At 48.1% G+C, this 18,847-nt stretch overlaps 3 protein-coding genes and 1 non-coding gene across 4 annotated transcripts; all 4 read left to right on the forward strand.

The window, feature by feature from the left end:
- The first annotated feature begins 1,979 nt into the window (after positions 1–1,979).
- LOC100280677 (glycosyltransferase) lies at positions 1,980–4,155 on the forward strand. Its single transcript, NM_001153596.1, has 3 exons — positions 1,980–2,284; positions 2,388–2,474; positions 2,605–4,155. The coding sequence occupies exons 1-3, from the start codon at positions 2,158–2,160 to the stop codon at positions 3,855–3,857; spliced, it is 1,467 nt and encodes a 488-aa protein (NP_001147068.1). The 5' UTR covers positions 1,980–2,157; the 3' UTR covers positions 3,858–4,155.
- A 1,008-nt stretch (positions 4,156–5,163) lies between these two features.
- Positions 5,164–5,236, forward strand: TRNAF-GAA (transfer RNA phenylalanine (anticodon GAA)). The gene has a single exon. It is a non-coding gene; the product is annotated as a tRNA-Phe (tRNA).
- Positions 5,237–9,471: 4,235 nt separating this feature from the next.
- LOC103626592 (GEM-like protein 7) lies at positions 9,472–10,521 on the forward strand. The gene is made up of 4 exons (XM_008647001.3): positions 9,472–9,599; positions 9,692–9,772; positions 9,864–10,138; positions 10,247–10,521. Exons 1-4 carry the CDS (start codon positions 9,488–9,490, stop codon positions 10,421–10,423), a joined length of 645 nt encoding a protein of 214 aa, XP_008645223.1. The 5' UTR covers positions 9,472–9,487; the 3' UTR covers positions 10,424–10,521.
- Positions 10,522–13,513: 2,992 nt separating this feature from the next.
- Positions 13,514–14,376, forward strand: LOC103626593 (serine/arginine-rich SC35-like splicing factor SCL33). Its single transcript, XM_008647002.3, has 4 exons — positions 13,514–13,524; positions 13,717–13,881; positions 13,997–14,125; positions 14,221–14,376. Exons 1-4 carry the CDS (start codon positions 13,514–13,516, stop codon positions 14,345–14,347), a joined length of 432 nt encoding a protein of 143 aa, XP_008645224.1. The 3' UTR covers positions 14,348–14,376.
- Positions 14,377–18,847: the final 4,471 nt, after the last annotated feature.

The following is an 18,847-nucleotide window of genomic DNA, read 5'->3' on the forward strand; positions in this document are numbered from 1 at the left end:
GATTTAGAGTGGTTCGGACCGCCGGAGCGTAATACCCTACTCCACTGTGTGTTGGATTGCTGTGGAAGCTTGAGCGTTGAGAGTCTGAGCCTATCTGTGTCGCGTGCCCTCCCTTTTATAGCTCAAGGGGGCACGTACAAAGACACTGAACCCCGACATGTGGGCCCAGGGACATAACAGATGGAATACCCGGAGCAACTAATGTCAGTCACCTTGTGCAATCTCCCTGTGCCCCGATATCCGCCGCTTGAGTAGCGTTGGCGTGCAACAGAAGGTTCCCCGACATCGTATAAGTCATGATGACCATCGCGCGCGCGTAGCGGTATGGGCGTACTACCCACTGTCTGATTGGATAGGCACGCCGCCTGTAGGGTGGTCTGGTCGTCGCCTGCCATCAGAGTGGACGGGGCACATTAAATGCCGAGACGACACATCGCTTGTCTGCAGGGCGGACAGGCGGCACGTCTTTTCCGCAATAAATGCAGAGATCGCGTGGCCTAGAGGCCTTACGTCAGGCTCTGCCTGCCGGCTTACGTCACGGGCAATAGGCCACGTGGCAGCACCGGGTCCCCGCCTGAGCGGGGAGCGGAAGCACACTGGGCAAGACCCTGACAAGTGTCTGCGCCGGACCCCTGTACGTCCTTGACTTAGGTCAGGGTATTCTTCGTCCCGGGATCTTGCCGAGGGTGGCCCGGACCTTACTTAGAGGGGCCCAGGTTCCATTCGGGGGAACGCGGAGGTCCCAGGTCGTACCCGGAGGCCCGGGTCATGTATGCTGGGGTCCGGCACTTTCTCACGAGGTCCGGATCCACTGACGATATCACGGTATATGTTACCTACTCTGGTCACTTGGCGGCTCCGGAGTCGCCCACGTGGTGGGATCGGACGCTGTTTACCGCACCTTCATACTATAGTAAGGGATACCCCTGTTCCAGGGTACCGACAGTTATATTGCTAGATGTGTTTGGAGAGGTGTGCAAATTTCATTTAACATTTCACCATCTTCAAGCATCCGACATATGTTTGGCATTTATCTACAGGGTTTAAATTCTAAACTTAAGAGTTTGATTTGGGTTGGAGCATGTGCCCTCTGTTGGGCTATATGGTTAAACTGTAATAACGACAATGCACGAGTTTACACTCCTCTATAGGTCGCCTTCACAGAAATACATTGGACAATGTTATGGACTCTGTTGCAGAAGGAGGAGGACATACCTCTAGTAAAGTACGGTTGCCGTGTGCTTGAAACGACAATGGTGTGAATATTTTCGAATAATGTCTAAACTTTTTGTCATAGGTTGAGTGTTTCATTTGTGAAACTTTTGTTGAGTGTGAGATTTTCGTCACTGTTTGTATGTTTGAACAGCAGCAGCCCATACAAAAGCTGGAATATTAATAATATTCCCTTTTCTGAAAAGGAGATCTATTTGCTCCTAAATTTCCTTTTATTCATGATTTTTCGTGGGCCATCCATCTGAACACCATGTCATGCAAAATTCCAGCCAGCGGCGGTCACTCACCACTCACCAGCCCCTTCTCTGGTTAGGAGCGTCGGCGTCGGCGTCGGCGTCAGACAACGCAGCACATAGCAGGGGCCGCCAAGCAGCTAGCCACTACTCGGCCGTCAGTCCGTTGTTCCCCACCGCTCAGTGCAGAATCAACGGCTCTAGCCTCGCCTGCTGCTCCCTGCCCCGCCGGGCGCCGGCCGCCGGCGCCCCTCCCAGTCCCGGGTAGTTGGCCTGGCCGCCCCGGCCTCGCTGTCCGCGCACCGGTCAACCCCGCGTCGTGCTCATGCTCGTGCCCGACGCCTGGGTTAGATTATTGCACTAGTATTAGGCTAGACTAGATGCCGCTGAAGCCGATGGCAAAACTCTCAATCACAGCGTTGTTGTTTAATGTGCTAATTGCCCCGTAGATCCATCTCGGCACGGCAGCTTAAGACCAGTCTTCTCCTGCCGCTTCCTTCCCTTCCCTTTCTTCTTCGGCTTGGCATCTCCACCCTTCCTTCCTTCCTCGCCTGGCGTTCCCACCCCCTGCCACCTCGCCCGCTCCCGGCTCCTCCCCCCTCGGCCGTCCTGCTCTGGTCGCGGCGGAGCCGCCAGATCTGGGCCACGGGTGCCAGCCCAGCCGGCGGGCGGCGGGACGGAGGGCTGCGGGATGAAGTCGTCGCTGAGGAGCCGGCAGGAGCCGCGGCGGGTCAGCAACGGCGTCATCATCGGCGCCATGCTGCTATCCCTCTGCGTCCTCAGCATCGTCAAGGCCAGATACTGCGCCACCCCCTTCGGTGCGTCGCGCGTGCGCGAGTTCGTCACCTCTCATCTGCGCCACCCCCTTCGGTGGTACGGACCGCGTGCGGACTGCCTTTGCTGACGCTGCTGTTTGTGCAGGCAAGGCCGAGGACCAGCTCCAGGAGCAGATGAACTCCAGCATCCGGATGGAGCCGGAGGAGTCGTCGCCGGCCAGGACGCCCGGAGGTCGGTTCAGCTCTGCTCTTCTCTGCTCTGCTCCCCGAATCAAATCGAGCTCCCTGAGTTTCTAATCCCTCGGAGATTCGGCCTCCCCACGGTCTGCGCTGATGATTTTTCTTCTCTTGCGGTTTCTCAGAGGAGGAGGAGGAGGACGACGGAGAGAATGGGGCGTCGGCCACCACCACCACGGCGCCCGCGGTGACGAAAACGCCGGCGGCCGTCGCGGCCGGCGGCAACAGGGGCAAGGGCAAGCCCACGTGCTACATGACGAGCAAGCGCTCGGAGCGGTGCGACGCGTCCGGTGACATCCGTGTGGACGGGAACCGCTCCACCATCTACGTCAGCGGGATAGACCGGGAGTGGAAGACCAAGCCGTACGCGCGCTACCACGACCCGGTCGCCATGGCCCACGTCCGCGAGTACACCCTCAAGCCGCTCCCGGAGGCGGCGCCGGCGCCGGCGTGCACCCGGAACCACTCCGTCCCGGGCTTCCTCTTCTCCAACGGCGGCTTCTCCGGCAACCTGTACCACGACTACACGGACGTGCTGGTGCCGCTGTTCATCAGCACGCACCAGTTCCGGGGCCGGGTGCAGTTCCTGCTGAGCGGGATGAAGCCGTGGTGGGTGGCCAAGTTCACGCCCTTCTTCCGGCAGCTGACCCGGTACGACGTCATCGACGTGGACAACGACCAGGAGGTGCACTGCTTCCCCCGGATCGTGGTCGGCGCCACCTTCCACAAGGACATGGGCGTGGACCCGCGGCGGTCGCCGGGCCACGTCTCCGTGGTGGACTTCAAGCGCGCGCTGCGCCGCGCCTTCGGCCTTCCGCGCGAGGCCGCCTCCCGCGGCGGCGCCACGGGGCGCGGCAAGCCCCGGCTGCTGATCATCTCGCGCCGCGGCTCCCGGCGGTTCCTGAACGAGCGGGAGATGGCGCGCGCCGCGGCGGGCGCCGGGTTCGAGGTGCGCGTGGCGGAGCCCGACCAGCACACGGACACGGCCGCGTTCGCGGCGCTGGTGAACTCGGCGGACGTGATGGTGGGCGTGCACGGCGCCGGGCTGACCAACATGGTGTTCCTGCCCCGCGGCGCCGTGCTCGTCCAGGTTGTGCCGTTCGGCGGGCTGGAGTGGCTCACGGGCGTCACTTTCAAGGACCCCGCCGCGGACATGGAGGTGAGCTACATGGGCTACGACGTGACGCTGGAGGAGAGCTCGCTGATCGACCAGTACCCGAGGAACCACCAGGTGCTCACGGACCCCTACGCCGTGCACAAGCAGGGCTGGGACGCGCTCAAGGCGGCGTACCTGGATAAGCAGAACATCCGGATGGATCTCGACAGGTTCAGGGCCACGCTGAGGGAGGCCATGAGCCGGTTGCCGCCGGCTCCGTGACCGGCCGCCGTGCCCCGGCCCGGAGGTAGATAGGTTGGTGTATCTATCGTCCCCGTTGTCATGCTCTCAACAAGTTGACTTAATCTTCTTCTTCTTCGTCCCCCTTTTTATTTTTATTTTGTCACTAGCAAGATTCTTTTGGTCCATTGTTTTGTTGTGTTGTTTACTGCTGCTACATAAGGAATCAATCTCATGGGAAGATGATGAGCAGAAGCAAAGCAATACCAGGTTGCTGTTATAAATTATATATATATGCAGTGAGAAAGGCCAGCTGAATCCGGCACTGGTGTTGATTTGTAAACCAATACTAGTACAAGCCAGCATTTTGTGATTATTGATAGCTTTGATGCCATGATCAAGATGTAAAAGTACGCCAGCAAGGATCATGCATGATGCATGAAACTTTTTATGTACCCCCATTTCTGAATTTGTCCTCGAGGTTTTTGTCGGCTCTGCTCAGCCATTGTCGTGTAGGAGTATGCAAGCAAGCAGTTCCCCATCGCGGTGGCTGGATCGCACCGCTGTGCCTGCCCTGCCTCCACAAGTCCACATGCATGGATGAATCGGACGAATCGGTAGTGGTAGCAGAAGTAACGGGCGCGAAGAAGCCCTGGTTTGGCCACTGGCCAGCCAATGGAAGCGTTCACGGCAGCGCAGCGCAGCGCACCTACCGCGACGGCGACGGGCGTCGCGTCAGGGGAGCAGCGGCCGGATGGCGCGGATGGTTGAGGCGGTAGTGGAACCGAGCGGGCGAAGAAAAAAAAAGGTCGGCGGTTTCGCCGTGCATCGCGGCATCCCAGATCGGACGGGAGGCGGCGGCGTGATTGCCAGCCGGAGCGCTGGCTCGGTCGGTCCCAGAGGAAGGAGAAGGTTGGGTCCGTGAGTCCGTCTCCGTCCGTCCGCCACGGCTGCTCGTCAACGCACACACCCACGCGTCCCTTTCGCTGAAGTGCGACGCCGGCTGCCAACTGCCCCCATTATACCGTGTGTGTACTTGTCGAGTTGTCGTCACCTTGGACGACAAGTCGAGAAGTGGGAACCAGAAGCTTCCATATCACCATATGTGACCACTTTGCCTCCTCGGCACACTAGGATCCAAACAGACCTTGATAACACCAGTGATGAATTCTCGAATACTAGGCCCATGTCAAGTCGTCAACTGTAGTCTGTGCAGTTTGAGCTAGCTCACCGCATCAATAATACTGCAGCACCAGCAGCGCTTCTGCGCTTGGTTCAGCTCTACAATTGCGGTCTACCAGGAAATATGAAACCTTATTACTATATATAATAGTTAAATTTCAACCAAGCGGGGATAGCTCAGTTGGGAGAGCGTCAGACTGAAGATCTGAAGGTCGCGTGTTCGATCCACGCTCACCGCAAATTATTTTTGTTTTTTTGTTCAGTCCCTTTGCTTTGTTTTTTTTTATTTTATTTTCTTCTTCTTTTGTCGCCAATCCCGTGCTTCAGTTTGTTCTCCGATTCAGTCCTTCAGATGGATGTAGCAGTAGGGCAGGCAAGTGCTGGCTAGCAGCAACATTTGGTAGGTTTGTTTGGTCAATGCATGCATGCTGGTGGCTGCCAGCTTGTCGTCTAGTAGCTAGCAAGAAACGTGGTTGCCATGCCATCTACTACGATCTGTCTGCAATCGAAGTCACGGCTGACTGGTTTACGTGGGATTCCGGAGCCAAGTCACGGCTGTAGCGGAGGAATGTGGAGCGCAGCGCAGACATCATGCCTTTCTTTCTTTGTTTTCTAACGGCGCAGCCGGACCGATGCAAGACCAAGTTGCTGTTATAAATTTATTTATACATGCAGCGGGAGGTGGCCAACTGAATCCATCACTGGTGTTGATTTGTTTAAATTAGTACTAGTATAAGTCACCCTTTTGTGATTATTGGTAACTCACGCCCTTTGATGCCATGATCGAGATGTAAAGTACTCCAGCGAGGATCATGAAACTCCCATTACTAAAAATCTGTCCTCGAGGTTTCTGTCAGCTCTGCGCAGCCATTGCCGTATGCAAGCAGTTCCCCATCGCGGTGGCTGGATCGCACCGCTGTGCTGTGCCGGCCTCCACAAGTCCACATGGAGGAATGGGACGAATCGGGGCGAAGAAGCCCTGGTTTGGCCACTGCCCACTGGCCAGCTAGCCAATGGAAGCGTCCACGGCAGCGCAGCGCACCTACCGAGACGGCGACGCGCGTCGCGTCAGCCGGCAGCGGGCGGAGGGCGCGGATGGATGAGGCGGTAGTGGAGCGGAGCGGGCCAAAAGGGGAATGGCTTCGCCGTGCAGTCGCGGCGCGGGCCGTCACGACGACGATGAGCCGCCTCGCGACGAGCGGATCGGACGGGAGACGCCGCGTCGCGGCGGCGTGATTGCCGGCCGGTAAGCCGGCTCGAGTACAGAGGAGAGGAAGGAGGAGGTTGGCTGGTAGCTCCTTCTCTGTCAACGCACGAACGCACCCACGCGCGCGTCCCTTCCGCGGAAGTGCGACGCCGGCTGCCAAACGGTCAGCTGCCGGAACACTAGGATCCAAACAGACCCTTGGTTAAACTCGGTAGCACCTCGTTACCAACTTGAACATGGCCGAGCGAGCCTCCTCAGTTAAGGCCACTTCACGAATTTTGCCCAGTGAAGAAGAAGAAGGGGGGAAAAAGTCAGGGAGCTAGAAGAACCGAGTGTTTGTCACTGTACGCAGATGGGCTAATAGGTTGGAGCCCTCAAGTACTGGCATAGCAAACATGTGTTGCTGTTGTAGTGTTGTCCCAGTTCCACAGGCTGAATGACACCACCACCACCACCACCACGACGACGACGTGTCCATTAGGAACCGAAAAAAAAGTACAGACGACCTAGTCATTTCCACGGACCAATCTACCACAGTGGTGGTGTCGAGAACGAGCGAGTGGGCCGGAGGAGGCCGAGACGGACTTGTTCTTCTCTGTCCTGTCGTCGTGTCGTGTTAACATTAACACGGGACAGCGACTCGAGTTGCGGAGCGGACAGGCGGACGAATGGGGGCGGTTGCCATCTCGGACGGACGCCAGCAACAGCAACCAGAGCAGAGACCAAGCTGTACTTGAATGCAGACGGATCGGCCGATTATGCGAACCGACGGCGACGGGGCGGGCGAGAGGTGAGTAGATGGATGGGTAAAAACCCGTTGGGTATTACTTGTCCAAACTCATAACCGCGAAGGAAAAATACGCTCGCTAAAAAACCTATACCTATGACGGGTATAAAATTTTGCTCAAACTCATACCCATGTGGGTTTCGGGTACCCAACGGGTTTCCCATACCCACTAACATCAATATAAAAAATAATTCATCATGTAAATGACAATCAATACATTAATAAGCTAGCATAAAAGAAATAAGTGATAACTAATTTTAGTCTAAAATTTGTTACATGAAGTTTATTTCAATTAAAATATATTCAATTAATAATATTATGAGACATATTTATAAGAAATGTTGATTTTAAGGCGGGTTTTAAAAACTCATGGGTTTGCGGGTATGGGTAGTGGAAGAACAAACCTATGCCCACGTAACCATTGGGTTTCCATTTGAACCCATTAACAAACCATGGATAGAGAAATTGACTCAAATCCATACCCTAATAGAGCAAAAACCCACCAGGTTTGGGTAGCGGGTATCCATTGCCATCTCTAGAGGTGAGGTGACCGACGCTGCACAGGGAGGAAGCTACGAGGCCAAAAGATACAGCGGAACGAACGAACGAACAGACAAAAACAAGCAACGCAACGTGAGCGTATCGAATTCGTATCGTACCATTTATATAGTGATTGATTTACGACGAAAATGATACCGTACCAAGCAGCACGACTGGAGTGACTGGCTGTGGCCGTCACAGGCGAGGCGAGAATGACGGCATGTGCGTGCCTCTCCGTTGATGTGTCTACGGATGCTGAGTTCCCTCTCCTCTCGGCGCAGGGCGGGAGGAAAAGGCGCGCACATGCAGCCATTCTCGCTCGTGATTCACCCTACATGGCTACATCTCACTAGAGTGCCGATGCCGATGCATCATGCATGGACTGAATCACTGGACGACGGAGAGCCTCTCACTTCTGCTGCTCCGGTCTCCCACCGTGGCGCCCTGCCGCCCTGTGTCTCGGTGGCCCGCGGCGGCCATGTCGGTGGCCCGGCCGCCTGGGCTTGGGCGGCAGCAGCAGCAGAAGCCTGCACTGCATGTGCGGTGCTCCTGGATTAGTGTGGGCCCAACCGCCCAGATTAAATAAAACAACGAACCCCCAAACTGGCCCACCCGCGGCGCACGCCGCACCATCATCAGCCCATCACCGTCAAGGCGTCCACTCGGAGATCGCTCGTGTTTGAGCTACCTACGTCTAACGTGTGTGGTTATTTAGGCCTCTGGTTCAGCTATATATTCATGAAAAACCCGAGATTATAGACACGAGCCGTGAGAAAGCTGTTGCGGCTGTAGAGAAGCTAAAATATGTTTAGTTACAACATCGGTAGGTTCGGTAAGCGTGTGATGATAGCTTGGTAAACGGACGACATGGATCTGAAAAAAAAATCCGGGATACAAAGGTGGTTCTGAATTGGACTAAAAGGAGGATTATGTAGATTTTTAGAAATCTATTCTAATGTTATACCCGTTCAATTGGAAATCGAGATTTTTTTTCAACATCAAATCTGGTTAAGAAAGCCCAACGAAACACGTCTTAGTTCTCTGACCCATTCTTTCTTCGTGTAGGTATTCATCCTCTTGCAAAAAAAGTAATACCCCATCCAGATCTAGATTATAAGTCGTTTCGACAAGGTTTAAGTCAAACTTTATAATTTTTTAGCTATAAATAATTGTTTTATTATTTATTTTTGAAACTTATTATTATTATTATTATCATTATTATTATTATTATTATTATTATTATGCATCGTTTTATCTTAAAAAGTACTTTATATATATATATATATATATATATATATATATATATATATATATATATATATATATATACTACTTATGTTTCTAATGTAGGCGTCCACACAAACGAATTGGTGCACGGTTCTGCCGATCTCTCCCACGCACGCGCATGGAAGCAGGCAGGCACCCTTCCCCGCCGCCCCGGATCTCGCCCCTCGCGGATCTCGCGCCAGCCCCCGCCTGCCCTTCCACTCTTCCCCCGTCGCCCCGTCGCGGATCTCGCCCCCCGCGAATCTCACGCTAGCCACAACCGCGCACCCTCTCACACGCGATGGAAGCAGCCCGCCATGCCCCTCCCACCACAACCACGCAGCACCGTCCCCCGCGGAGCCGGAGACGAGCGAATTGGCGGTGGAGGCGATGCCACTGGGCGACGGCGCGGAGGCGGTAGACTTCGTGCTGCCGGACAAGCTCCTGGCGGCGCTGCCACGGGACACCTACGAGCAGCTGGATCTGGCACGCTGCATCACCGCACTGGCGGTGTCCGGGTGGGTGTCCGGCCTGGAGTAGGAGGCGGGGCGCCTGCGGGCGGAGGTCGCGGGGAAGGACCGCGAGAACATCGAGCTTCGGGAGCGAGTGGTGCTGCTCGATACCGCGCTGCAGGAGACCAACGCCAGGCTCCGCTCCCCCATGCTCACGATGGCAGACCTTCTCCAAGCGATGGAGACTTTCACCCAGGAGCATGTCATTGGAATTCCATTGACTTCGTTTGCATATGCCGATGAGGAAAGACAAGGAAAATCTTCATGTTCTACCATGGTTCATAAAAAAAGTAAGAATCTCGCAACCTGCTTCCCCAGTGCTTCATTTGAAAGAGAAAAAAAATTGTGCCAATACTTACTTGATATCCTTTCGATGAAACAGATAAGAAGAGTTCCTTCATTCATCGGATGAACAAACTGAGCCATAAAACAGATAGCTACATGCAAGGATTCAAAGAACACTGTAAGAATCCAACCATTGTCCTTTTTCACAAAGTTGTGTTATGTTGATAAAATAAAATATTTCATCACTGATTAATCTTTTTTCTTTGCAGTAACCATGGGACCAAAAATTTCAGAAACTATAAAAGGGAAACTAAGCTTCGGTGCAAAGGTTCTCCAAGCTGGCGGTATTGATAAAGTCTTCAGAGAATACTTTGCAGTTGAGAAAGATGAGAAACTACGGAAGGCTTTCCAGTGCTATCTTTCAACCACAGCTGGTCCAATAGCTGGAATGCTTTTCATCTCAACTAAGAAGATTGCTTTCCATAGTGATAGGCCTTTGAGTTTCACGTCTCCTAAAGGAGGCAGTACAAGGGTGCCTTACAAGGTAATTGAAGCAAAATCTCTTCGTCAATATGCATACCTGAAGTTTATCAGATATAAAATGTGACCTAAAGATGTCGGACAAAGCTAATAAAATATGTACCTTCTGCAGGTGTTAATCCCCACAGAGAGGATGAAAAGTGCTTCAGTGCGGGAAAATTTATACAATCCAGATGAGAAGTATATTGATGTAGTCACTGTTGATGGCTTTGATTTTTGGTTCATGGGCTTTGTCAGCTATGAGAAGTCATTCAAATATCTCCAACAAGTAATTATGGAGCTGAGATGATGCACACAGTTTTGTAACGTAAAACATCATAGATACCATGCTGATATGGTATATGTACATTGAAGAGATAGAATTGATCTATCACATTGATTGTGAAGATGCCTGCACACACTTTTTATTCACCTATGGGGAGTCACCATCTGTTGATTATATGAAACTTAGCTTACTAGATGGAATCATCTTTCTTCTACTGGCCCTTGAGCGTAATTTTAGCAGGTTGAGTCATAACCTGATGTATATACTTGAGCTCACCCTCTGTTTAATAAGCTGTGACAGGGGACTTCTTTTATTGGGCATCTGTAATTTGAATTTCTTTTTGGTATTTAGGTACAACTTTTTCCCTGTCAGTGGTCAGTATCCATTGGCTTCGGGTATATAGAGTTAGAGAAATCGGCTTCAAGTTTACAATTAATTAGAGAAGTTACTTGGCTAGCTTCTAGAAACCATTATATAGGGCCTGTCAGCATACCCTCCCTATGAACAGAATCCTAATTTACACTATGACATGTTCTGATGCTTCTTTAGCCCATTATAATCCTATGCTTTATACAATATACTTTCAGTATCTTTCTTGCATTATATTTTCATATTCCACATCTTATTTTACACATGAAGTGTTGAGTGGGTATTTGTGTTTGTTTGAAATCTAATGGATGAAATGTTCTCATACTCAAAGTCCTCCATGTGCTACATGATGCTTTATTTTTTATACATCTATTTCACAATTGCAACGCCATTTGAGTTTGCTGGTATTATTTTTAGGATTTTTTCTTGCAATGCTGGTTCATATTTGGACATGATGTAGTGATGTGAGATCCTTGTTTCTCACCATATTCCCTTTCCTGTACCCATGGTGGTCTTCTACATATTTGTGCCTAAACATCGTATCAACGACTTGCCTGGTCATTGGGGAGTTTCAGTTATGGTCATAGCGATTGTCTTCACAATATACATAAGTGTTGTTTTGCTTTCTAAACTTTTTCGAGGAATTTTGTGGAGTCTTGTCTTCACAATATATTAGTTGTTGTGCTTGACCTTGCAGATCCTATGCATACCGATCTATTAGAGCTCGGTCGTCACCGATCAAAAAGGTTGCAAATAAGTTGTTTACAATTGTGATCAGGAATGAAGACGTCGCTGGCGACTCTAGGTAATTCCTTGCAAATAGCCATTTGTCAAGTTACGATGGCCGCCTGTCAAAATGAGACAATATTTATATATTTAGTTCAACTAAGCTTATATGCTCCAGAATAGGGACTCCACAATTTTTATAACACAACTTCAGTTAGCACGTCAAAGATGTTGCCTGTGTCCACTTGCTTCTCAATTTGTGTTCATTGTACCCCTTTCTTGTCTTTTTAGAAATCATGTTTTCTTGAGAATTAACAATAACTTCGTCACTGATGATAATTTTACAAGGGTGGCAAATAAAAGAGGCCAAAGGTTATGTATACAAGGGTTGGCACACGAATCAGTAAGGAAGTAGGAATGACTGGGAAGAAGTTGTACCTAACTACCAGAAATAAACTTTTGACTATTGGAGAAAAATATGTGACTCATGTATTTCCATTTACTCATGTGAAACAATTACAGTCGCAAGTGTGATAGGTAGAATGATTCATGACCATCATATGATTCCTAAGAATGAGAAACATGGCTCTATAACTGAATTCGTCTTTCACCAAATTCTTTATGATAGTTGTTTGATAGGTGACATAACTCCTTTCCTTTTTGGTGACAGATCTCAATGGTGGCCTAAAGCCCTGAAGAGCTTTGCAAGTAGGATACAACATTTCCTGAAGATCCTTGGAACTAGAGGTACACATGCTGTTTTGATCTTACTAAAGGAACTTGCAGTGGGCCACTGATTTTGTATAGGGTACAAAAGACTACATCAGCCATCCATTCCATCCTATTTAGATAGTATTCTAACTCACCTCCCTTGTTGGTACTTATTGTTTTGTATTATTCTGATGTACAAGGTATGTAATATCATAGAGATAAATAAGCCCCTGATGTTACAGCTAACTCATAATTATTGTCCAGCGGCAAGTGTTTTATTGTCCCACCCATTAACAGTTTCAAAAACCCACTGTTTTTTGTTTATCCAGTGCGCATAACAAACACACTTATTTTGAACACACTGCCACTATTTTTTACCTTGAATCAGGTTGGGGCTTCATTAGAAGAAGCGAACACCTCCATAATATAAACTGGGTCACCAACCTTGATGATCTTTCTTTCGCCCTTTCCTGAGAGATTCCTTGCAGACTAAATTATATCTGAAGTACACGTAGAAAAATTTATTAAAGTGTTCTATTGTCATTGTGAATGATCTTAACAAACTTACCAACTTGCAAGGTCAAACTTGCAAGGCCACAAATAATTTCTTAGCAAACTAAGCAGGTAATATGAGGAAGACAGGTTGCATAAGGCAAATACATGTTGTTTATTTTTGTGGCTTGGACGAAGCACTTGGTCGGACCGAAATGTCTATAGAGTTTCAGTTGGTTCAGTGCTAGGTACTCCATCCTCTTGATTAATGGTTGGCACCTAAATTAATCAACACAATAACTAAATAAACGATAATTTTATATGCATCGACTTTTGAAGTAATGTACACTATTCACCATTGTATAACTTGTATCCACTATGTCCGAGGGAAAACACCATTAGTTCATTACAATTAATTATTTCTCATTTTTACAATGGCCAACTAATAATCAAGTAATAACTATACTGAAGTCTACGATTGATCAAGAGATCGAACCTTTTATTTATTCGGTAATGGCAGGGTGGAAAATCCAAAGAGGTGGGGGTCTGTCAGGTAACATTTCTGTCATTTTCACATATGCAGTAGAGTCATAAAACTGTAGCAATTTCTTATACATCAAACAGTCATATGCTATGTTTGTATGTTATCTTTATACTTGATAACATATCGTAATAATGTTTGTTGTTCTGTATCTATGTTTTACACTAATTTTCAACTCTCGTGGCAACGCACGGGCATATTGAAGAAAAGGAAGAAATAGAGGTTTAAAGAGATATGCAAGTTATGAAGGGTTTCAAGTATATCTCTAAACACTGATGACTGCAAGGTCAGCAACTTAGTGCCTGCTTTACCTTTGAGATTGATTTGTGTATCGACTGAAATTGATTTGTTTGTATCACCATTCTTGGAAGGAAGAGTTCGCAACATCTTGATTTGATTGTCTCTGCAGGGGTCTTCTCCTTAATGGTTCTGAAGCATTGTTGCTTTTAGTGAAATACTAATATGCTTTCTGTTTTAGGGAACCTAGAGGATTTGGGTTCATCCAATACTTTGATACTGAGGATGCTTCTGATGCAAAGTACCATATGGATGGGAAGATGCTGCTTGGAAGGGAAATTGTTGTTGTTTTTGCAGAGGAAAACTGGAAGAAGCCTTTTGACATGAGAGCCAGGGAAAAAATAAGGTAACAGTTGTTTTTCCTTTGTGATACCCATTCTATAACCGTGTACACTATCATTCTGCCATAACATTTTAAGAGGCAAAAGCTAATTTACTCGTGCAATTTTTTACTTATGTAGTGGCAGAGGCCGTTCTTATGATGGGAGGTTGCACTCAAGATCACCTGGGTTGAACGATTCTCCTAGGGGTAGATCACGGTCCCAAAGCCGAAGCTACTCGCCAACACTTAAGCAAAAGCACTATTCAAGGTACGAGTTCCTGCCATCCTCTTATATGCTGATGAAAACTCCATGCGCTCGCAGTGTCCCAATCCAATTGGTTGGCTCACATACCATCTTGACAGGTCCCCGGCTCCTCGACCTCGGGAGAGATCTTTGTCGCGTTCCCCAGCTGTCAACAGATCAAGGAGTGCAAGCCCCATTGTTAGCAGGTCTCCTCGTAGACAGGGGTCTCTCTCTGTTAGCGAGTGAGGTATCTCAAGGCTCTGTGTGACTATCTTGTCGCTGTTATGCTTAACCATATATGTTTCAGATTATTTTTGTTAGCACCCTCGTGTGTACTCTAGGATATCTGAACGTGTACTATGTATTGGGTATTCCAAAATCTCTGATGAGTGAAGTGGGTTGTGAACCAATGAACCTTGATGTTGGACGTGCTGACCAGTGCGCAGGTGCCTATGTGGTGTGATAGTTGTTTCGTTCGGTTAGCAGAAACTGATAGGAGTTATAGCTCAGTTGGTTGTAGAAGTCTGATAGCCTTGCTATTATCAAGATGATATCATATAATTGTCCATGTTTTACACAATGTTTAGAAGAACCCATAATAATGAGCAGATGACAGTTTCCCTATCCTTGATGTTTTGACTATAGGAACATATAGAGCAGATGACAGTTTCGTGAGAACGTGTGTCATACTAAGCCAGCTGCGAGCTCGAGTGAGAATACAGGTATTGCTTAGGACCACTACGCTGAATTTGTATAGTCAAAACATATACATGCATTCTATATTAACAAAAATATAGAATAACAATTAGTGTTTTTACATATTAATGCATTTTTATCATATTGATTCCGTAGCAACGCATGGGCATATACCTAGTGTATATATATATATATATATATATATATATATATATATATATATATATATATATATATAGATGTATTAGGAGTTCATCTAGTTTTTTTTTAAATGTCCAAAGCTATATCACTGAGACCACGTCATTGTCCTAAACGACTTATAATTTAGATATGTGAGAGTATAGTTACCCAAGTATACTTGCAAAACATATAAAAGTAAAAAAAAACTAACATTTCTATGTTTTTGGCTGAATTGACATGACAGTACCGTGCATGTGCTAAGTTGTGTGCAAAATTTCATCCGGAAGTAGAAAATACATGGGAGGACCTTACTATATGAAAAAAAGGAAACATATATATAAGACCGATGCCACCAAAACATATATTGAGATGCGTAAAATATTATTCACACACTTACTATATAATCTAAATCGTAAACGAGGGCATATGCCGGTTTGGTAACCATCTGTGTCTACCCATAGCATGGGATTTGGGAAGCTGATCAAAGCTTGCTGCTTCTAGGTAGTTGTTGGTGCTAACTGCTAAGTATACTAGCGCTGGTCGCCCAACAGAACTGGTTTCCCTACTATCCGGAGAGGGGCACTGTTGAAACGGACAGCTGAACCACCGGAAGCAACCGACCAGCAAGTCGTGTCAGTGTCAGTGTCAGTGGGAGACAAAACAAAATACTGTTGGCAGAAAACAACTGTTCGCAGCACTGTCGTGTCAGTGGGAGTGGCCAACGATTAATACATTATTTTTATTAACTTCATCGGAACGAGATTCCGTCACGTTAATCAGTCAGCAGCGGTTACATCGTGATGATTTTTTTTAATGTTCGAGAAAAGGTATAATACACATGAAAAGATCATGTGATGGTGATTACATCATGAAGATTCGTTTGCGTAGACGGTGGTGATTATTGGTTGCCGGCCGGATAAAAGAGATGATTTAGTGGGTGTTTGAATGCAGTTAGAGCAACTCCAATAGTTCTCTAAACAACTCTCTAAATCTTAAATTTAAGAAGTAAACAGAAAAATGCTTCTCCAATGGTTCTCTAAATAGACTTGCTAAATTTACTTAGTTGCTATTCAACTCTATTTACTCTCCACATTTAGCAACTCGGTAGGAACTCCCTAAATACAGTTGACGTCAATTTCTTCACACTAGCGTGATTATTTTTTCCCTTTCCCACACAGTGAGATAGCCAGGTATATCACACTCTTTTTTCATTTTCTAGCATAATGAGGTAGCTAGGTCAAACACGTATGACGCAAGTTTCTCCTTCACCGTCGAACCAAACTTCCTCATAGGTTGCGCCATCGGACCACCACTCATCCATAATTCATATCGACCGGCCTTTTTTCTTTCGCCCTCACATCCTCTGCTCTCAACCTTATTATCAGGCAGATCTCATAGGGGTAGGGCCGCTAAAGCTAGATTCAAAATCGAACTACTTCCTAAATATGAGCAACTATTGGAGACTAAGTTATTTTTTACTTCCAATAGCTATTTAGCAACTTGCTAAACATGATTTTAGCAAGCTATTTTTTAGAGAACTGCTGGAGTTGCTTTTAATAGTCCTTAACAAAGTGCTCTCGGGCTAAAACTATATCTCACTGTAAAGTTTAAGTAATCTCAAAATAGTTATGAGACATGCATATTTTAGTGATGCTGTTAGCTTTGATGCTACCTTTTAGAGAGAAACAAAGACAGTAGGCATGCTGGTGTATTCGTCGGATTCAATCACTAGAGAGAAAATATAGTCTTTTGGACTGTTCTAGTGTATGATGAAACATTTGAATATTCTGGTCATTTCAAAAATCTCATGATATGATGGAGCGCAGCCTCAAACGTCGTACTAGTACAAATCATGATGACGCGATGGGCAAAGTGGGGTTTTTGAGTGTTTGTAGAAGAACGACACGAAAATATATAAGCACCTTTCCACGCCATCAAAAAAATTGCCAAACATCTACATAAAGATCGAGGAGAAGATTGAGAACGATACAAGCACTCTATCAGGTTCTTAGGTAGTGTTTGGTTGAGGAGCCAAGTACAATGGAGCCGTTTCATCCTTGATTTTAGGAACGGAGCTGCTCTGTTCTGTGTTTGATAAGCTAGAACGGAGTGACTCTGTTTTTTGTTTGATTGTAGAGTGAACTGGAACAGAGCGGCTACATCCTTTGTTTGGTTGAAGAGTCACTGAGTCGCGTGAGGAGAGAGGTATCTGAGTCGTATGACTGTGCGAGCGGACTGGGAACGGAGCGGCTCCGTCCGGTTGATTTTTTGGAGTGGGATGGTTCCGAATCTGAGGGGAATATTTCCTAATTGGAGCCACTCCCTTCTAGTTACTTTGTAACCAAACAACAATAAAACTATGACAGAACGACTCTGTTCTACTTGGCTCTTCAACCAAACACTGTGCATGCATGTTTTTGAGTTTATAGTCGACATTTGCAAGATTTGAACACAAAAAATAAACACCCTAGGGCAAAACGTGAGCAAGCAAACTTGACTAGGCAATATCTACAAGTTGAAAGAAAGAAAAAACGGGCCGCGTATTATGTGAAGGATGTCCTCTCACGTTAGGAACGACAAATAATTAAATACACAATTGAGCGGAAGTCTGCACAACAATGACCTAAAAATATTATTTAAATCTGATTTGATCTCATCCGGTTCCTTAAACGTTTCTAAAAAGTCGTGCAAGAGGAAAGCAAGGCAACAACGAACTAAATTTGGAATCTGGCTTGAGGAAAAAAATATCTAAAATATGTACGATGAGACAGCCACGGAGCCACTTTCATGGTACATAGGCCCTGTTTGGCACAACTTCTGCTTGTTGAAAAAGCAGCTTATCTGATAAGCTGGTGAAAAGCAGCTTCTGTTTGTTGACTGCTTTTAGTGTATTATGAGAAGCAGCTGAACTGATAAGCTGCTGCAGAAGCTAGCTGTTTGGCAGAACTTCTGCTTAAATTTGTGAAGAAGCTAAAAGTAAGCTGTGCCAAACAGGGCTGTCGGCGTTTCGACCCGGGGGTCCCTGGACCGACGAGTAAATTGTCGCTGCGTGTCCCAGCCCAGATGGGTCGGCGCGAGACGGAACACAAGGGGGAAAACAGTAAGGGGAAACCGTGGCCTCGTGTTGTCCTGCGCCCAGGGCGGATGCGCTTGCAGTAAGGGGTTACAAGCGTTCGCGTGGGAGAGAGAGAGCCTTGTGCGTCGGCCCGTTCTCCCGCGCGGCCACCTTCTCGTACGAGAGCCCTAGACCTTCCTTTTATAGATGTAAGAAGAGGGCTCAGGTGTACAATGGGGGTGTAGCAATGTGCTAACGCGTCTAGCAAAGGGGAGCCAGAGCCCTGTGTACATGCCTACGTGGCTGTTGGAGAGGTGTTGCTGCCCTGTTCATGTGATGTCGTGGCCGTCGGAGGAGCGCTTGAGCCCTGTGGAAGTACAGTTGTCGGGGCTGTCGGATCCTTGCTGACGTCTCCTTGCTTCCGTAAGGGGCTGAGAACCGCCGTCGTCATGGAGCACGCGGGGCGCCATCATTACTTGTTTTACCGGGGCGAGCCAGATGGGACGCCGGTCTTGTTCCCCGTAGCCTGAGCTAGCTAGGGGTAGGGTAATGATGGGCCCCCCTGTGACATGGTTGGTCCGAGCCCGAGGTCGGGCGAGGCGGAGGCTCCTCTGAGGTCGAGGCTGAGTCCGAGCCCGAGGTCGGGCGAGGCGGAGGCTCCTCTGAGGTCGAGGCTGAGTCCGAGCCCCGGGGGTCGAGCGAGGCGGAGACCGTCGTCCGAGGTCGAGGTTGAGTCCGAGCCCTGGGGTCGGGCGAGGCGGAGACCGTCGTCCGAGGTCGAGGTTGAGTCCGAGCCCTGGGGTCGGGCGAGGCGG

This window comes from Zea mays, chromosome 5 (genome assembly GCF_902167145.1).
Source record: "Zea mays cultivar B73 chromosome 5, Zm-B73-REFERENCE-NAM-5.0, whole genome shotgun sequence".
Lineage (NCBI taxonomy): Eukaryota > Viridiplantae > Streptophyta > Magnoliopsida > Poales > Poaceae > Zea > Zea mays.

Bases quoted from the DNA above. Each gene is read 5' to 3' on its own strand.
- LOC100280677 (NM_001153596.1), top strand. From the start codon at position 2,158: ATGAAGTCGTCGCTGAGGAGCCGGCAGGAGCCGCGGCGGGTCAGCAAC. The intron at 2,285-2,387 runs GTGCGTCGCGCG...CTGTTTGTGCAG, and splicing joins ATACTGCGCCACCCCCTTCG to GCAAGGCCGAGGACCAGCTC. The intron at 2,475-2,604 runs GTCGGTTCAGCT...GCGGTTTCTCAG, and splicing joins GCCGGCCAGGACGCCCGGAG to AGGAGGAGGAGGAGGACGAC.
- LOC103626592 (XM_008647001.3), top strand. From the start codon at position 9,488: ATGGAGACTTTCACCCAGGAGCATGTCATTGGAATTCCATTGACTTCG. The intron at 9,600-9,691 runs GTAAGAATCTCG...TCGATGAAACAG, and splicing joins TACCATGGTTCATAAAAAAA to ATAAGAAGAGTTCCTTCATT. The intron at 10,139-10,246 runs GTAATTGAAGCA...TACCTTCTGCAG, and splicing joins GTACAAGGGTGCCTTACAAG to GTGTTAATCCCCACAGAGAG.
- LOC103626593 (XM_008647002.3), top strand. The intron at 13,882-13,996 runs GTAACAGTTGTT...TTACTTATGTAG, and splicing joins AGAGCCAGGGAAAAAATAAG to TGGCAGAGGCCGTTCTTATG. The intron at 14,126-14,220 runs GTACGAGTTCCT...CCATCTTGACAG, and splicing joins AAGCAAAAGCACTATTCAAG to GTCCCCGGCTCCTCGACCTC.